Source organism: Rhinichthys klamathensis, unplaced genomic scaffold (assembly GCF_029890125.1).
Source record: "Rhinichthys klamathensis goyatoka isolate OS25496 unplaced genomic scaffold, OSU_Roscu_1.1 h1tg000152l_1, whole genome shotgun sequence".
Lineage (NCBI taxonomy): Eukaryota > Metazoa > Chordata > Actinopteri > Cypriniformes > Leuciscidae > Rhinichthys > Rhinichthys klamathensis.
In genome coordinates this window covers 346,469-362,836 of record NW_026606687.1, presented here as the reverse complement: position 1 = coordinate 362,836, position 16,368 = coordinate 346,469, and the positions used below count along the sequence as shown (strand labels likewise).

General features: G+C 40.7%; 1 protein-coding gene across 1 annotated transcript; it reads left to right on the top strand.

Moving 5' to 3' along the window:
* The first annotated feature begins 1,195 nt into the window (after positions 1 to 1,195).
* Positions 1,196 to 4,055, top strand: rbp5 (retinol binding protein 1a, cellular). The gene is made up of 4 exons (XM_056258453.1): positions 1,196 to 1,601; positions 2,493 to 2,677; positions 2,853 to 2,954; positions 3,962 to 4,055. The coding sequence occupies exons 1-4, from the start codon at positions 1,526 to 1,528 to the stop codon at positions 4,013 to 4,015; spliced, it is 417 nt and encodes a 138-aa protein (XP_056114428.1). The 5' UTR covers positions 1,196 to 1,525; the 3' UTR covers positions 4,016 to 4,055.
* The last annotated feature ends 12,313 nt before the right edge of the window (positions 4,056 to 16,368 follow it).

The following is a 16,368-nucleotide window of genomic DNA, read 5'->3' as shown; positions in this document are numbered from 1 at the left end:
CATAGTTATTCCTGGCCGTTATGGTTATCTTCTGTAATAAAATGAAGTTGTGTTTGCATAGAAAGTTTAATTTTCTGTGATGTTATTGTAACAGTAAGGCAGAAAGGAAAGGTTGATGTCCTGGTGAGATGATACGCATAAACTCTGGCCTGATGCCAGTGAGAGGGACCCGTCTCATTCTTCTGTACATCAGAGAGTGAACCCCATACAGGGCTGACCCCGTTTAACATCGAGGCACAGCGGGGAAAAACATTAGGAGAAATGATGAATGAACTTTACAGAGCTCCACATGAGCAACAGAACCAAATATGTCGGAGAAAAGAGTGTTACACTTCTAGAACATTCTCCATATAATTGATAAACATTTACATTTTAGGATATAAACTCAACTTCTCACCTTTAGTAAGTTAGAATGGTCAGCATCTTTCAACTGCCATTTTACTCATATAGCAAATGCAGGGGGTCCACACAGTCAGATACAAACATAATGTGCAGTGTTAAATTAATTTCTGTTACAATATTTTAAATACATTTTTATTTACAATCTTTTAATTTTAGTAAACATTTTAGCAATTTTATGTTTTTGACTTTTTTCTAAATGTCTAAATAGTTTTATTTCAGTTTTTTGTTTTACTTCTTGTATAGCCTACATCAAGGCAACAAATGTTTTGGAAACTGGCTAAAATAATAAACGTATTAGGGTTTTTTTCTGTTTTATTTTAATTCAGTTCATGTATCTTACCTTGATAAATGAGTTGAGACTTCATGGTTTCAAACTGTTTTTAGGCCTACATCTATTACCACATTCAGACTGATAATCTGAAAAATATTTTGCACATCACACATGTATTAATACATTAGCTTACTATTTCTAAAATTGATTTAATTGGCTGAAAAAAAAACCTTTTTGACAAAATGGTCAATTACCATTCACTGATTACAGATCGCAATAAAACAAGTTTACTTTTTTCTGACACTTTATGTAGTCTTATATTTGCCTATTTAACGAGTTGACGCCTATTTGGCATATTTTAAAGGGGTACGGTCATAATGAATCATTCTTTTAGTGTGTATTTTATAAAGTTACAATTTGATAAGCTCTGGAAATCCAGTCCACCTCCCCTTAATGCCTACAAATCAATCCCAAACCTAGAGAGGCTGGATTTGGCTATTTGTTCTGTTCAGAATGAGATGGTTTGGGAGGAGTCACAGCTGCTTTCGGGTTTACTTACAGAGGACGAACCTCAGATCGGTAATGGCTCATTGTGCAACGGAACATCACGGAAAAGATTCCCGGAAACACTGACCACGGATTCTGCTCGGTACACTTCGCGTGCTGTTAGTAGGAAACGGCGATAATCGCGCTATTATTTAACCAAATTAACTAGCGTACAATGCGATAGTGCTGCCTGGAGACACGGATAGAGATCCAGACAGATAACCAGAAGGAAAAGTGAGCCAACAACAGAGCCACAAATCCACACAAAGTTTAGAGCGATTCGAACGAAAGAAAGAAAGAAAAAAAATGTCCAAACCTAATTATACTGGCATTTATAACATGGTTTCCCAGAATAATTTTGAAGAATATTTGGCGGCTTTGGGTAAGCTACAATATTTTTTATATATATATATATTTTTCTCAATTTTGCAATCTAAGAGCATATGATAAGTGACCTGCTAAGTTAGTAGCCTATATAAAGAGTCTCGCTTTGATTGTAACTTGATGCTTGTTGACTGTGATGTAACGTTAACTTACCTGTCTTCAAACCTTTGTGAACCTGATGGATGTACTCCTTTATTCTGGGTTAATGTGATGAAACACAGTCTAATCATTTTCTTGCCGTGGGGAAGAAAGCCTAAACGAGATCATAGCATTTTAGTGTGTAATATATATATATATATATATATATATTTTTTCTGAAAAAACATGTGAAGAAACATGCCTAAACCGTGTATCAAATGTTTTGTTTCTGACCTTGTAACTGGTCTCATCCTGCTGTTATGCACCTAAAAATTAATAATTCCCTAATATTGTTGCAAAATCGTATGATTTTTTTTCTTCTGTGGAACACAAAGTGAGAAATGTTCAATAACTTGCTTGCCACTTTTTCATGCATTTGCAATAATGGAGCTTTTGAGCTCAATTACTTGACAAGCAGCATAAAAGTAGCCTATTATTCATACATCATATTCCAAGTCTTCTGAGTTCATACAATAGTTTGTGTGACAAACAGACTGAAATGTTGTTTCTTCTCACTGATAATCTTCTCCAGTGGCCGGTAAACCACTGCAACCAGAAAAATGTAATCAGTTAGTTAAACTCCAAATCATTATGATTCCAAAACAAATCTTAAAAATTCACCTTTTGTGTTTCACTAAAGAAAAGAAAAAAACAGTTTGGAATAACACAAGGGGAAATAATGACATATTGTTCTTTTTTTTTTTTTTTTATCAAAATGCTTATCATATAATTTTTTTTCTCTTCACATCAGATGTTAATTATGCATTAAGAAAAGTCGTCTGCATTCTGAAACCCAGCAAACATATTGAACATGATGTGAACACTGGCGAAATGAAGATAAAGACAGTCACCACCTTTAAGAACTTCGACATGGACTTCACTTTGGGACAGGAGTTCACTGAGGACCTGGGACCAGTCGATGGGAGAAAGTGCCAGGTCTGCGGGTTCTTTTTTTTTATTTGCACTCCTTATTTTTATATTATTGTCTTTCTAGTCAACCCATTTGTAATGTATTTGTGGGAAACCTGGGCCCGTTTTAAAAGGAACAACCACCAGACAAAGGAGTGTGGTATGTGTGGCGCTGATGGATAATGACCTCCATATGTTTCAGACCACAGTGGACTGGGACGGTGATAAATTGGTCTGCGTGCAGAGAGGAGAGAAAGAGGGCAGAGGCTGGACACACTGGTTAGAAGGAAACATCCTTCATTTGGTAAGCAAGTAGGGTTTGTGCTGGGCTTGGAAAAACTGCTTTACATATACAGTGGATATGTTTCCAGTGTTTACTAGACTAAAAAGTTTTGATAAAACTGTATGAAAGGTTTTTAAATAACAGTATTATGTGTGTTTGTGCTTGTGTGTATAGCTTTTCTAGGTAAAATTATTATTATTATTTTACATACTTTTTCTTATAATTCCTGAGGCAGTTATAAAAAGTGTGAGAAAAGTGACAGGACACAGGCCAAAAGGAAAAGGGTTGGTGAAAGAGGAGATGAAGAGGGGGGATTAAATGAGACGAGTGACGGGGCTTTTGTGGGCTAGTTTAAAGAGACAGTGCTGTTTTTGTGTTAAATTTTGGTTACACTATTGTTTAAAAATTTGTGGTCAGTAGGATTAAAAAAAAAAAAATTTATGGTTTTATTCAACAAGGAGACATGACATTGATCAAAAGTGACAGTAAATAAATTTACAATGTTACAAAAGAGTTCTATTTGGAGAGTTCTCATCTTTTTGAACACCAAATCAGCATATTAGAATGATTTCTGAGGGATCATGTGACACTGAAGACTGGAGTAATGATGTTGAAAATTCAGCTTTGCCATCACAGGAATAAACGGCATTTGAAAGTCTATTAAAATACAGTTATTTTAAGTTAATTTGTATGGCATTTTTGATCAAACAAATGCCTTGGTGAGCATAAGAGTCTTATTTAAAAAAGATTTAAAAAAAATCTTGCCTGGTTCCATTTAACAGATCTTTTCTTTAAAGAAACAGTACATTAATTTTAGCAATCGTTTCCATGGAGCAACCTGGTATTCAAGGCTCTACTCAGAAGCATAATGTTGATAGGACCTTCTCTGAATGTCTCCAGTTCTTGGGTTAATCCTGATCGAAGCTTTAACCACTGGGCTACTACTATGTATCTCTTACAATGTCCTTCATCCCTTTTCTTCTCTCACGTCTCTCTCTCTCTCTCTCTCTCTCTCTCTCTCTCTGCAGGAGATGAGGGCTCAGGGTGTCACTGCCAAGCAAGTCTTTAAGAAGGCTGAGTGAGGATGGAAAGTGAGAGAGAGAGAGAGAGAGAGAAATAAAGGGGCCATTTGCTGGGGGTTTTGAGCTCAGATTTTTCTTAGAGCTCAGGGCTCAGAAAGAGGCAGTATTGCCACAGTGATTTGTTCATGATCCACAACAATCAGTTTAAATGAAAACTACAAACAAAGAAATTGGTTCCCTCTCTATGAATTGTTTCTGCTTTTAAAGCACAGTTTTTTTTCCTCACAGTTGCAATCAAACTAAAATGCGAAGATCAAATGAGATCATGACAATAGCGCCCTGTTATTCTCTTTGAACATTAATGAGAAAAGTACTATAAAATATGGATCAGGCTGGAATCATGGCACCCTAAAATGTATATTTTATGCAGATGTTTACAGTAAGCAGAAGTAGTGATTAAATCAGCCAGTGGTTTAGCTAGTCAAGTACAGCTTGAATTATTGATTCGGTGTCCTGCTCCTGATTATTGGATAATATTGGAGTTAATAAATCTCATGTGATTTAAATTTTGATTAATTGCAGTAGTCAAACATTGTCTAAAAGTGCTGAAATATGTATGGTCTGAAATTTTAGGTCATGTTATTGTATTTGTCCACTCTAGAATACAACCATTTACATTACTTCAAAAATTCTGTTTGTATGAATATATTTCTTATCAGAGCATTACTAATAGCAACCCACACAACAGCATACTTGTGTAGCTTCTTTGCGGTAATTATTTTCCGTTACCAGTAGTTATTTCGTAATAGGGTTGGTCAAAATAGTCTCATATTCAATAATTGTGTACAAGTTTGGCTATACTTGTGAGGGCCAATACAGTGAAATATCATGACAACCAATTAGTGATACATTTTTACTGGTCTTCACTAGTTAAAAAGGCTTTTAAATCAGGCAAAACATGTTTTTATTTCTATCTAGTGTTTTGCAGGTTTCTGGTTTAGAGGTAGGGGTTGGGTTAAACGATAGAAAATATAAGTAACCTGATATAAAATCAATGGAAGTCTATGGAATGTCTTCAATAATATAGTGAAACAAATGGGGGTGTTTATACACACACAGCCATTCAAAAGTTTGGGGTCAGGGGTTATTTATTTTTATTTTTAAAGAAATAAGTACTTGTATTCAGCAAGGATGCATTAAATTCATTAAAAGTGGCAGTAAAGACATTTATAATGTTAGGTTTTTTTTTTTTTTTTTTTTTTTTTACAAATAAATGGTGCTATCTTGAACATTCTAAGAATCCTGAAAAATACCCCTCAGTTTCCACAAAAGTATTAAGCAGCACAACTGTTTTGAATATTGATAATATTTCTTGGTGAACCAAATGAGCATATTAGAATGTTTTTCTAAAACAAATCTTGTGTGAAGACTGGAGTAGGCCTAATGATTGCTGAAAATTCAGCTTTGCCATCTCACATTTATATTTCACAATATTACTATTTTTTTTTATCAAATAAATGCAGCCTAGTTGAGCATTTATTAATTTCTTTCAAAAACATGATAAAACCTTACCTTTGAACGATCTTTCAACCACCCAGTGACAAAATAAATGGCTTCCACATAGCAGTTTCCTCATTTTGCCTCTAGGGTTCGACAACAGACTTGGAAAAGGAATTTGCTAAGATTGGTTATTTCAATCACCAATAAAGGACTATGGGGACAAGCTTGTTTTGGCGCATATGTTTTGCTTTGTAGTAAAGTACATGCTTTTGACCGACTGACAGGTTCGCCAGTGAGATTTAATTGTGAAAATAACTCGGTCTAACAGAAGCTTAAAGTCTATTGCGTCCTCTTCTGGTAAGATCTAGTATGACATGTGACAATTCTTCATCTCTTTGCTTTGTACACATTTGAATCCCGGGCCACAAATACAACATTTTTATTAAAATGTAATGAAACATCTGAAAAAAAACCCCCTCTTAACTAAAGACAATATTAAGTTTTTCATTCATCTTGAATATTGTAGAATGTACACTAGGCCTATTAGATGTATATCTTACTGTGAAAAATAAAATCTAGTTATTTACACACATTGTACCAGAACAGGAGTAAAGCTTCTACACTGATAGATAAAACCACACTTTAGATTTTTGTTAATACACACTATTCTTCACTACATATTTGTCAGGTTAATAAAATGGAGTTAAAGGATGTCAGGTTACATTTTTTTTTTTAGATATATTAACCTCTTCCACTCTGATCGCCCGTGGGTGGGCAAAAGAGCTACGTCATTATATTTAAACTTAATTTTTTTTTATGTTTCTGGAGATACTATAACCCCATATATAGTATCATTTTAAATCTTAAAATCTCATCTTTACATAGAATACAATTATATGTGTGTATATGGAACACAAATAATTAATATAAAGCTTTAAAAAACAATCGTCACAAAATCGCTCCTCCCCCAAAATGGCGATGCAGATTTGTAAATATGAATATGTATTTTTTTATGTATCTCACAAAACAGAAAAATCATATCAAAAGAAAGCTCTCATTCTCAGAAATGTGACTATGTAGTTTGTTTTATTGTTTTAACATCATAGTTCACATTATCTCCACAAGAATCGGGCAGTAAAATATGATTTCTGTGAATAAACAAAGACAAACGTCTCATTTCTACTTCGATTACAGGTGCTCTAAGCTAAAATCAGCCACAAACTCTATATCATCTTTTACCTTAGGATGTTATCTTTCAAATGAGCCCATTTGTACTTTTCTGTGAGCTCCTCTTGGTAAATAATCCACTTATGTCGCGGATGTCCAGAACACAAAACGCGCTCGACGGGAGAAACACGCGATCTACACATCATCATCAAACCGTGCAAGCGTCCTCTAATCATGACGATGATATACAAATCAGGCACGTGTTCAAAGCTGAGGCTGTCAGCTTTCCAATCACATGTCAATCATTTATCTAGTCCAATCACATGCTGAATCAGCCAACGAATCAGTGGAGTAGGTGGGCGGGATCACGACCGGCTTTTGTCATGGCTTTAGTACCAGTGTTGCCAACTTAGCGCCTTTGTCGCTATTTTTAGCGACTTTTCAGACCCCTTTAGCGACATTTTTTCAAAAAAGCGACTAGCGACAATTTTAGCGACTTTTTGGACAAACCTCAGTAACCTCCAAATGTTGCCAGTACTGTCCTGCGAGCGCGAGGTCTTGCTTTCTCCCTGTCGTCACTCTCTCTCGCTGCGTCTCCCCTGTTCAGTGAATGGCTGAGAGGAGCGCACGGCCGCTGACAGACGCGAATGAGCAGTGTTTTTCCATGGACTTATCACTTATCTGCTTTTCTTTTGTTATATTTAAAGAATTTAGTTTGACCATTTTAATTTTTATTTATTTTCTTGTGCTTATTACTTGTAACACTCACTATCACAGAGCTTAGTTCATCCGGTTCCCTAACTCTCTCAATTCAGATAATGTTCCACATAGGCCAATAAAAAATGTAATCATTCACTATATTATAGCTACTCGTTCTATTGTCTGACAAAAAAAAAAGGAAATGAAAACAGCTTTATTTGACATTCGGCTATATTATGTTAAATAGAGCAATAATTTAGAGAGAAAACGCACTAGGCTGACAGAACGCAAGTACGACGCGATGACGTCATTAATATGCTAATTGACGTATGACGTCATCTAGCGACATTTAGCGACTTTTAGGGAAGGCCTTAGCTACTTTCCTTTGAAAATAGTTGGCAACACTGTAATTAGTACATCACGACGTGATGATAGGCGCGACTGGCGCGCGAGTAGATAGTAACAAGTGAATGACAAGCGACGAAGACGACTGACAGAAAATTATTGGATATATATTTGTATTTTTCGAGCGTTTTGATAAAAAAATGGCATCTGGAGAGGGAAAAGCAGCTAAAAAGGTGTTCTCTTGCGTTGAAGCAATAGAAGAGCTTGAAAGAGAAAGTGACGGTGCATCGTGTAGCGTGCATCTTAGGGCTAACGTTATCTAGGTCTACTTTCATATTTCTATAGTCTCTCATTTTTATTTATGTTTCAATTTGTACAAGTGGTGTGTTTTAGACCACATAAATTCTACAAGACAGTTTTTTAAGTGATTAGTGTCTCCTGAAAGGAGAATAGCCTACATTTGTTGTGCTTTTATTTACAAAACACAAATGTTACTTGGTCTCATTCCTTTATACCATTTTGCATTAAACCTGAATGAAAATGAAGAAAATCAATCGATAATTAAGTAAAGTGCTTTAGTATGTATTAAAAGTAGGATTTTTGGGGTAGTATTAGTAAAAAAAAAAAAAAAAAAAATTGCATTTGAGTATTAGAAAAATCCAAAGGACACATATATGCACTAAAAATGATACTTTACCTCCCTTCGGTTATATTTGAATAACTCTTGCTCAGAATGTCATAGAGAAAAAAATCTTTTTTTCTGGTGGATACTGCCACCTAGTATAGTCAAACAATATAATCAGCAGGTCCCCAGAGCAAACAGTACCTGAATCACAGATTTTCAAAGACAGGATTCTATAAAAAAATAAAATAAAAGTCCTATTTTTTTAATGTTTATCGTAATATTTTAAAAGCATACAATTCTATTTATGAAGTTTTGCAATCTAATTTAATAAATCTGAAGGGTTTTCTGTACAATGACACTAGCTTTTTAAATTTCCTACACTGTATGTGTCTAGGGTGAATATTTAAACTTGGGTGTGTTAAATTCAGGCGGAATTCCAAAATATGCCTTAGAGTGGAAGAGGTTAAATAAGGGTTAGATGTCTGAGTGAAAATGTAATTATCATTAAAATTATCACTGTAATTGCCCTACAGTAAGCTTTATAGCCATTTTTGTCAAGATCATATTTTTAAAACACAGCTGAGGTGTGACGTCAGAAGAGGGAGACGTGCCGAAAAAGTTCTATTCAAGTATGGAGAGTTTTGAGTCTAAGGAGATCCAAAATCCCCCTCAAACCTACGATGGCCCACAGCCATACAATTTTGAGCCTCCCAGGCGTGAGACAGATAAGGAGCCAAACAGAAATTTGAATAATTCCTATCGAAGAAACATAAATATCTGGTGTGAAGAGAACCAGTGGAGAGTTGGTCAGGTGTCTTGGTAAGTAGGCTATAGGCATAACTTAGAGATGGAACGGTACATGTATTCGTATTGAACCGAAACGGTACGGGCGTCACGGTTCGGTGCATGAATACATGGAGAATAACGTTACACGGTATAAATATAAATAAAACTCGCGTGCAAATTAATTAATGCGGAACTACTGTTAGATACGCGGGTTATTTAGGGACACCTAATCTGTAGCTCCACCTTAGCTCTAAAGCTCCGTGGCTATAATGGCCCTGTCCCAATACCCACACTACGCCCTAAGGCAGTGGTTCCCAAACCTGTCCTCACGGCACCCCAACACTGCACGTTTTCTTTATCTCCCTTGATTAGGGAGATAAAGAAAACGTGCAGTGTTGGGGTGCCGTGAGGACAGGTTTGGGAACCACTGCCCTAAGGTCTTCCTCGAAGTGGACACTTGTTGAAAGTGCACTTAGCGGAGTAATTGCGCAAGGGCCCGAAGCTTTGAAGAGCAGAATTGGGACAGTTTTGCACACGTCACTTTCTACGTCACTTCTGTTGTGCAATCACCGTTCATTTGGCTAATGTGTGTGCTGCTTATAATTGCTGTAACATGACACAATCCTTTGAATAAAAAAAAAAAATATCTTTTTTTACTCTTAGCTACCAACCTTTCTGTTAATGTTATTAATATTAAAACAGTTTTTGTCCAAGATAAATTGTGATTGAGGTTTACCTGAGCTTATACTGCCTTACCGTATTCACAGCGATTCGAAATGCAATTTTAATTATGTTATTATGGAAACTAATTTATGAAATTCTTCCCATCCCATACATGAAAAAATACATGACGTGTTGGTGATATATTATATAGTAATAACTGGTAGTTATACCATACGACCAGGAGTGTTTCTGCAGGTGGAGCATTGGTTAAACAAACCAACAGGAGGCAGTAATATTGTCTTTCTCCTCTTTTCATTCAGAACACAGAAAGAACTACTCAGGCAAGGCCCTATTGCCTTACACATCTCTCTCCATGACGGTGAGAGACACATTTTTACATAAGGCAGTAAATGAACCAAGAACACCTGATCTAACTTGAACATAAACACACATAACTTTACTATCACAGAAACTTAAAGATCTTACTGTAATAACACATAAATCAACTCCCAACAAACAATTACCCATAATGCACCCAGCTCCTAGCACTGACTGCCAGGTCATTACAATAACCCCCACCCAAGAGGGTTAGTGTCCCCACAACCCTAATCTCCCACAACAAAATCTAACAAATGTCCCGGCCGGCGTCGAACACGCTTCGACCTCCCCGGTGTTCTACCCCCAGCGCCAGGCTCAGCCCTGAGTCCGTTATTGTCCGTTTCGGCGCTGGGAGTGGATTTCGGGGAGCCTCTGTGGCTTCCATCAGTCTTTTGCTCTGGGACCAGTGGGTGGTACGGTGCCAATCGGTCCTTATGAAGCACCACCCGTCTACCCTGTCCAGGCATTCGGACCCGGAAGACCACCTTGGAAGTTTTGTCCAAAATCTCCCCAGGTCCCTGCCAATGATGAGTCAGTTTGGGTGACAACCCCCGCTTCCTCTGGGGGCAGAACACCCACACTTTGTCCCCTGGCCCAATCGTAGGCCCGTGGGCCTGGGTGTCGTATGCCCGTTTCTGGCGGGCTCCAGCGTCCCCTAGAGCCTCCCTGGCCATTTGATGGACCGTGCTCAGACGTTCCTTCAATTTCCTGAAGTAATTCAATTCTGGCCCACCAGCAATCTCTGGCTCGGGGGGCGACCCGAACACCAAGTCCACCAGCGTGCAGAGCTCCCTCCCAAACATCAGCGCCGCTGGTGTGCACTGACTCGACTCTTGCACAGCTGTCCTATATGGACCAGAGGCTAGTCCATCGCTTTGCGGGTGGAGGGGAGTGGTTCTTGTCGTCTTCACCCCCTATCGCTGGCACACCTCACTGAACAATCGGCTCTCAAAGTTACACCCCTGGTCACTGTGAAGTTCGTCTGGCACCCCAACCCGGGCAAACATCTCGTCCACTAGTTGCTGCGCCGTAGTGGAAGCACTCTGATCCGGCACCACATACGCCTCCGGCCACTTCGTAAAATAGTCCAAATTTGTCCAGGACAAAACTGTGATGAAACTGCCCACAACTGAAACTGCATCTGTGATAGGAAATGGACCCAAGATGTCCACCCCGATCCTCTCCATAGGTGCCCCGACTAGGTACTGCTGTAATGGCGCATTAGAGCGTTGACTGGGTCCCTTCTGTGCTGTGCAAATATCGCAGCAATGAACATACAGCTCTGTATCCTGCCGACATCCTGCCCAGTAGAAACGCTGCCGCAGCCGCCGCACTGTCTTGGAGTTCCCGAAATGGCCGGCTCCAGCTGCCCCATGAACCCAACGGAGGACCTCCAGCCGCAGAGCGTGGGGAACCAGGAGTTGCACCCCGCCCGGCGCCTGCCACCGCCTGTAGATCACGCCTTCGTGGAGCTCCAGGCTGCCCCACTGAGAATGAAGCGTCTTGATCTCGGGCCCTTGGGAGGACACGGCTGGCCAGTCCGGACATGTTTGGGCCTCCAACCAGCCTCTGACCTTCACCAGTACTTGATCATTCGCCTGCTGTTGCCTCAGCTGCTCGGTGGTGAACGGCTCCCCATCTCCGCAGCTGTCACCCGGCCTTACTGCTGCCGACGATGGCCCCAGACCTCGTTCTTCCTGGCGACTGCAGTACCAACATTCGTCAGCAAAGCATGGACGTCAGCGTTAGCATGCTGCCGCCCTGGTCGGTGCTGTCGTATTCTTGAAGGATCTCCAGCCACCTTGCCACCTGACCCTCTGGCTGGCGGAAATTCAGCATCCAAGTGAGGCTAGCGTGGTCTGTCCTCAGTGTGAACCTGGTGCCCAGGAGGTAGGGCCTGAAGTGACGGACGGCCAGGACCACCGCTAGCAACTCCCGCCGGGTGACGCAGTAATTTCTTTCTGGGCGACTGAGGCTGGAACTATAGTAGGCTACCACTCGCTCTCCATTCTCCCCCCTCTGGGATAGTACGGCCCCGACCCCCACGTTACTGGCATCAGTGTCCACAAGGAACGGTTGGTTGGGATCAGGGTAGGCTAGGACAGGAGCGTTGATGAGAGCCACTTTTAGCTGTCGAAAGGCCGCAGCGCAGTCCTCAGACCACCCAAAACGCCGGCCCTTGTTTGTCAGCTGATGTAAGGGGCTGGCGATGGTTGCAAAGTCTCTGACGAACCTCCTGTAATAGGAGGCAAGGCCCAGAAAGCTCCGCAGCTCAGTGATGTTGGTTGGTGGGGGCCAGTCCCTCACCGCGGCCACCTTTGTTGGGTCCATAGCCACCCTGCTCTCACTGACTACGTGTCCCAGGAACTGCGTCTGGCGGGTGAGCAAGTTGCACTTGGCCGGGTTCAACCGCAACCCAGCGCTACGGATGGCTGTCAGGACCTCCCGTAAGTTGTGGACAGCGTGGTCAAAGTCTCTGGCATGGACCAACAGATCGTCCAAGTAAACCACACAGCGGGTGCGGGGAATGTCTTTAAGGACCCGCTCCATCAGCCTCTCAAAGGTGGCTGGGGCTAGGGATGGGACGATTACCGGTTTCACGATAAACCACGATAAAATGTCCTGGCGGTTAGCATTATCGTTTAAAATTTAATTATCATAAAAACCGTGTTTGATTATCGTGATTTTGAAAACTCGCGGTAAATCCTGTCCACCCAGAATCAGACTGACGCAGGCGCGAGCACTCAGCAGGCGCGCAGATGCAATGTTCTTTTTTTGCGCGAGAAGACATGGCGGAAGTCAGTGACAGCGCACGGGAGATTTTTCAGCCATCCAAGAGGACAAAACCGGAGGTATGGTCGTATTTTGGCTATTACAAGAGTCCCGAGGGCAATTTAATCGAGGATGGGCATCCTGTCTGCAAATCTTGCAAGAGGAAAGTCGCTGCAAAAGGGGGAAACACGTCAAATCTGCTAAGTCGTCTAACGTTACGTGACAACCGCCCACTGAGTTAATTTTTACCTTAATACCACAACTAACTTGGGCAAATAATTAGACAAAACATTTATTGGAGATTAATTATTTCATTATCTCACTTGTAATTATTGCAAAGCTTCCGCGAAGAGAAAAGTTTTACAGCAAGTGAATTTGAGCCAAGACGAACGAACATATTCAAACTATTAAGGGTGACATTTAAGGGATAATGTATTGTATTCATTCATAGTAAACTTATTACAGTTTTATTTTTTTATTTTTTACCACAGAAATAATTTAAGGGACATGAAATATTGAATTGTGATTAACTTAATGTTTTTAAATCTTGCCGGTTTATAAATCCATTATACAAGTTACAGTGTCCAAATCAATCGTAAAGTAAATGTGATCACTACAACAATATTGTAGTAGTATTAATACTAAATTACTCTGATTTAATTTTCAAAACAGTCAAAACTGAGACGCAAGACATACACATTTGAATGAAACCAGAGATTGCGTCAACGGTGATCCGAGACATGGATGTGCGCTGTGTAGTGTGTTGCTATTTACAACAGTCATTATAAGTATTCCAGTAGTTTAGTCACCCTGACCCAACCAACATATTTTGTTCATTTAAAGTGTGTGTGCGTGCGTGCGCGCGTGCGTGTGTGAGTGTGAGAGAGAGAGAGAAAGTGATTTATTATTTATTAATAATAATAATATTCAGTCATAATAACTTACACACATCCATAAGTGTTATTATCATTATTAATGATAGGGTTTAATGACGGGTTCATTAAAATCTGCACTAGGAAAACTTATACCTCTCACTCTCAGGGCTCCATGTTAATGTTAATATAATGTTTATGCTTAAAAAAGTGCATAGCTGCTAGCTTGCTAATTGTATTTTTTTGTTTGTTGATTTTCAAATGTTTTCAGGGTGAGCATCAGTTCTTTTTGAACATTTCCATCTCATTTTAACAAAACCGTGATAATATTGATAATCGTGATAACTTTGGTCACTATAATCGTGATATGAAATTTTCATACCGTCCCATCCCTAGCTGGGGCATTACACAGTCCAAAGGGCATCACTTTAAACTGCCACAGTCCTTGCCCTATTGTAAATGCAGTTTTGGGCCGGGCCTCTGTCGCCAGCTCCACTTGCCAATACCCACTGCGCAAGTCCAAAGAGCTGAACCAACAGGATCCAGCTACATAATCCAATGCATCATCAATGCGCGGCAGTGGGTATGAGTTCTTGCGGGTGACCGCATTTAGTCGCCGAAAGTCCACACAAGGGCGCCACGCCCCCGTTTTCTTCCGCACCATGACCATGGGTGCAGCCCAGGGACTGTCCGAGGGCTCAATAATGCCGTTAGCTGCCATTTCTCGGATCATTTCTTCAGCAGCCTGGCGCTTGGCGGGAGGCAGTCTATGGGGGCGCAAGCGAATGGGGGCAGCGGTGCCAGTGTCAATGTGATGCTGCACCAGAGCTGTTCTGGTACAGTCCTCCTCACGGGCTGCAAAAATGTCCATAAAATCTCCCAATAGGTGTTGTAACTGCTCCTGCTGCGGCGTGCTCAGATGCTCACTGCTTCGCCGCCCCAACTCCTCAACAGCAACAACAGTTTCAGGTGACGGGGGGGCGGATGGTGCGTGCGGTGGTAGTGACTGAGATGCACTGGTCTGAGCTGCAACACTCCCCCGGGGTTCCCCCTGAGTCTCTCCAGCTCTTGTGTGTCGTTTGGGGGCAGGAACTTTTCCATGACGGCTCCGGCCCAATCGGAGCGGCACGGTCTCATTACCTTGGCATAGGGCGGCCTTGACCCGCTATATCGTGGCAGCTTAGCGTGCGATCGTGTGAGGGAGCCCGGCCGCCCATTAATTTGGAGTGTCGGTGAGACGACCGGAAGTTCGTTTTGCCTGCGACTAGGAGAGCGGTACACGGCCCGGTGAATGCTGGCGCCGTCAGGCTGGTGCGGAGCCCTGCTCCTCCGCGTCGTCTCATTCGTCAGACGCTCTAGCATGATGCTGTTCTCGTAAATGGCACGCTCTGATTCGCCTATACTTTGCTCCATAACGGCGTCATTTAAACGACTTTTAAAATCCCACTTCTGACACCACTGTAATAACTGGTAGTTATACCGTTAAGTGTGGGACTAACCGGAGCTAAATTATGCTAGTTTTCACTTCTACTATGCTAATTATAAGCACGAGATATGAACACTCGTGTCCCATACACAGCACGACCAGGAGAGTTTCTGTAGGTGGAGCATTGGTTAAACCAACAGGAGGCAAAAATATTGTCTTTCTCCTCTTTTCATTCGGAACACAGAAAGAACTACTCAGGCAAGGCCCTATTGCCTTACACATCTCTCTCCATGACGGTGAGAGACACATTTTTACATAAGGCAGTAAATGAACCAAGAACACCTGATCCAACTTGAACATAAACACACATAACTTTATTAACACATAAATCAACTCCCAACAAACAATTACCCATAATGCACCCAGCTGCTAGCACTGACTGCCAGGTTATTACAATATATGGGCTATATATTAAAGGAGCTGTATGTAAGAAATTTATTTCAATTAATCATAAAATGGCCCTGAAATGTCACCAGACATTAAGAAATCATGTACATTTCAAATACTTATATCACTGACAACAGTAGTCTGGCCAGGATATTGTCATTTAAAAAGTGCAGTTGCAGCCCTCAACTGATGTTGATGTTGTCATCTTGTGTTTTGGTCTGATGCTCCACCCTCCACCTATCTACCAATCACGAAGTCAGTAGTGTTGCGGCATCCGGGTTGCCAGCTCTGCTCTAGTTACCACAGCTGCAGCTCGTCACGTTCCTGCTGGATCCTGCAGCCGATCTGGCAACCTCGAGTCAGGGAGGAGGGGGAGGGGATACTGGATACTACAGTAATTTGACAGTGATTGCAGTACTAGTTTTGGCCACAATCTTACATACAGCTCCTTTAAAATAGTCTTATAGGCTATATGAAATAAAATGACACAACCCTGTCTCTTTTTGTTAAATTTCAGTTTTATTGATCAATAATAGCCATTATTAAAGTATAAGTAGCCTAAAAAGTATGAGAAGCTATATAAGTCAAGAAATAAAGCAAGTTAAAAGATTCAGTCAAACATAAGTCAACAGGCTAACGTTACAACGTTACAGTTAAATAGCCTAAATATATAAAGTTATGAAACTTCACTTTGCCCTCAGCCAAAACGATTTGCCAGGGAACAAATCATAGA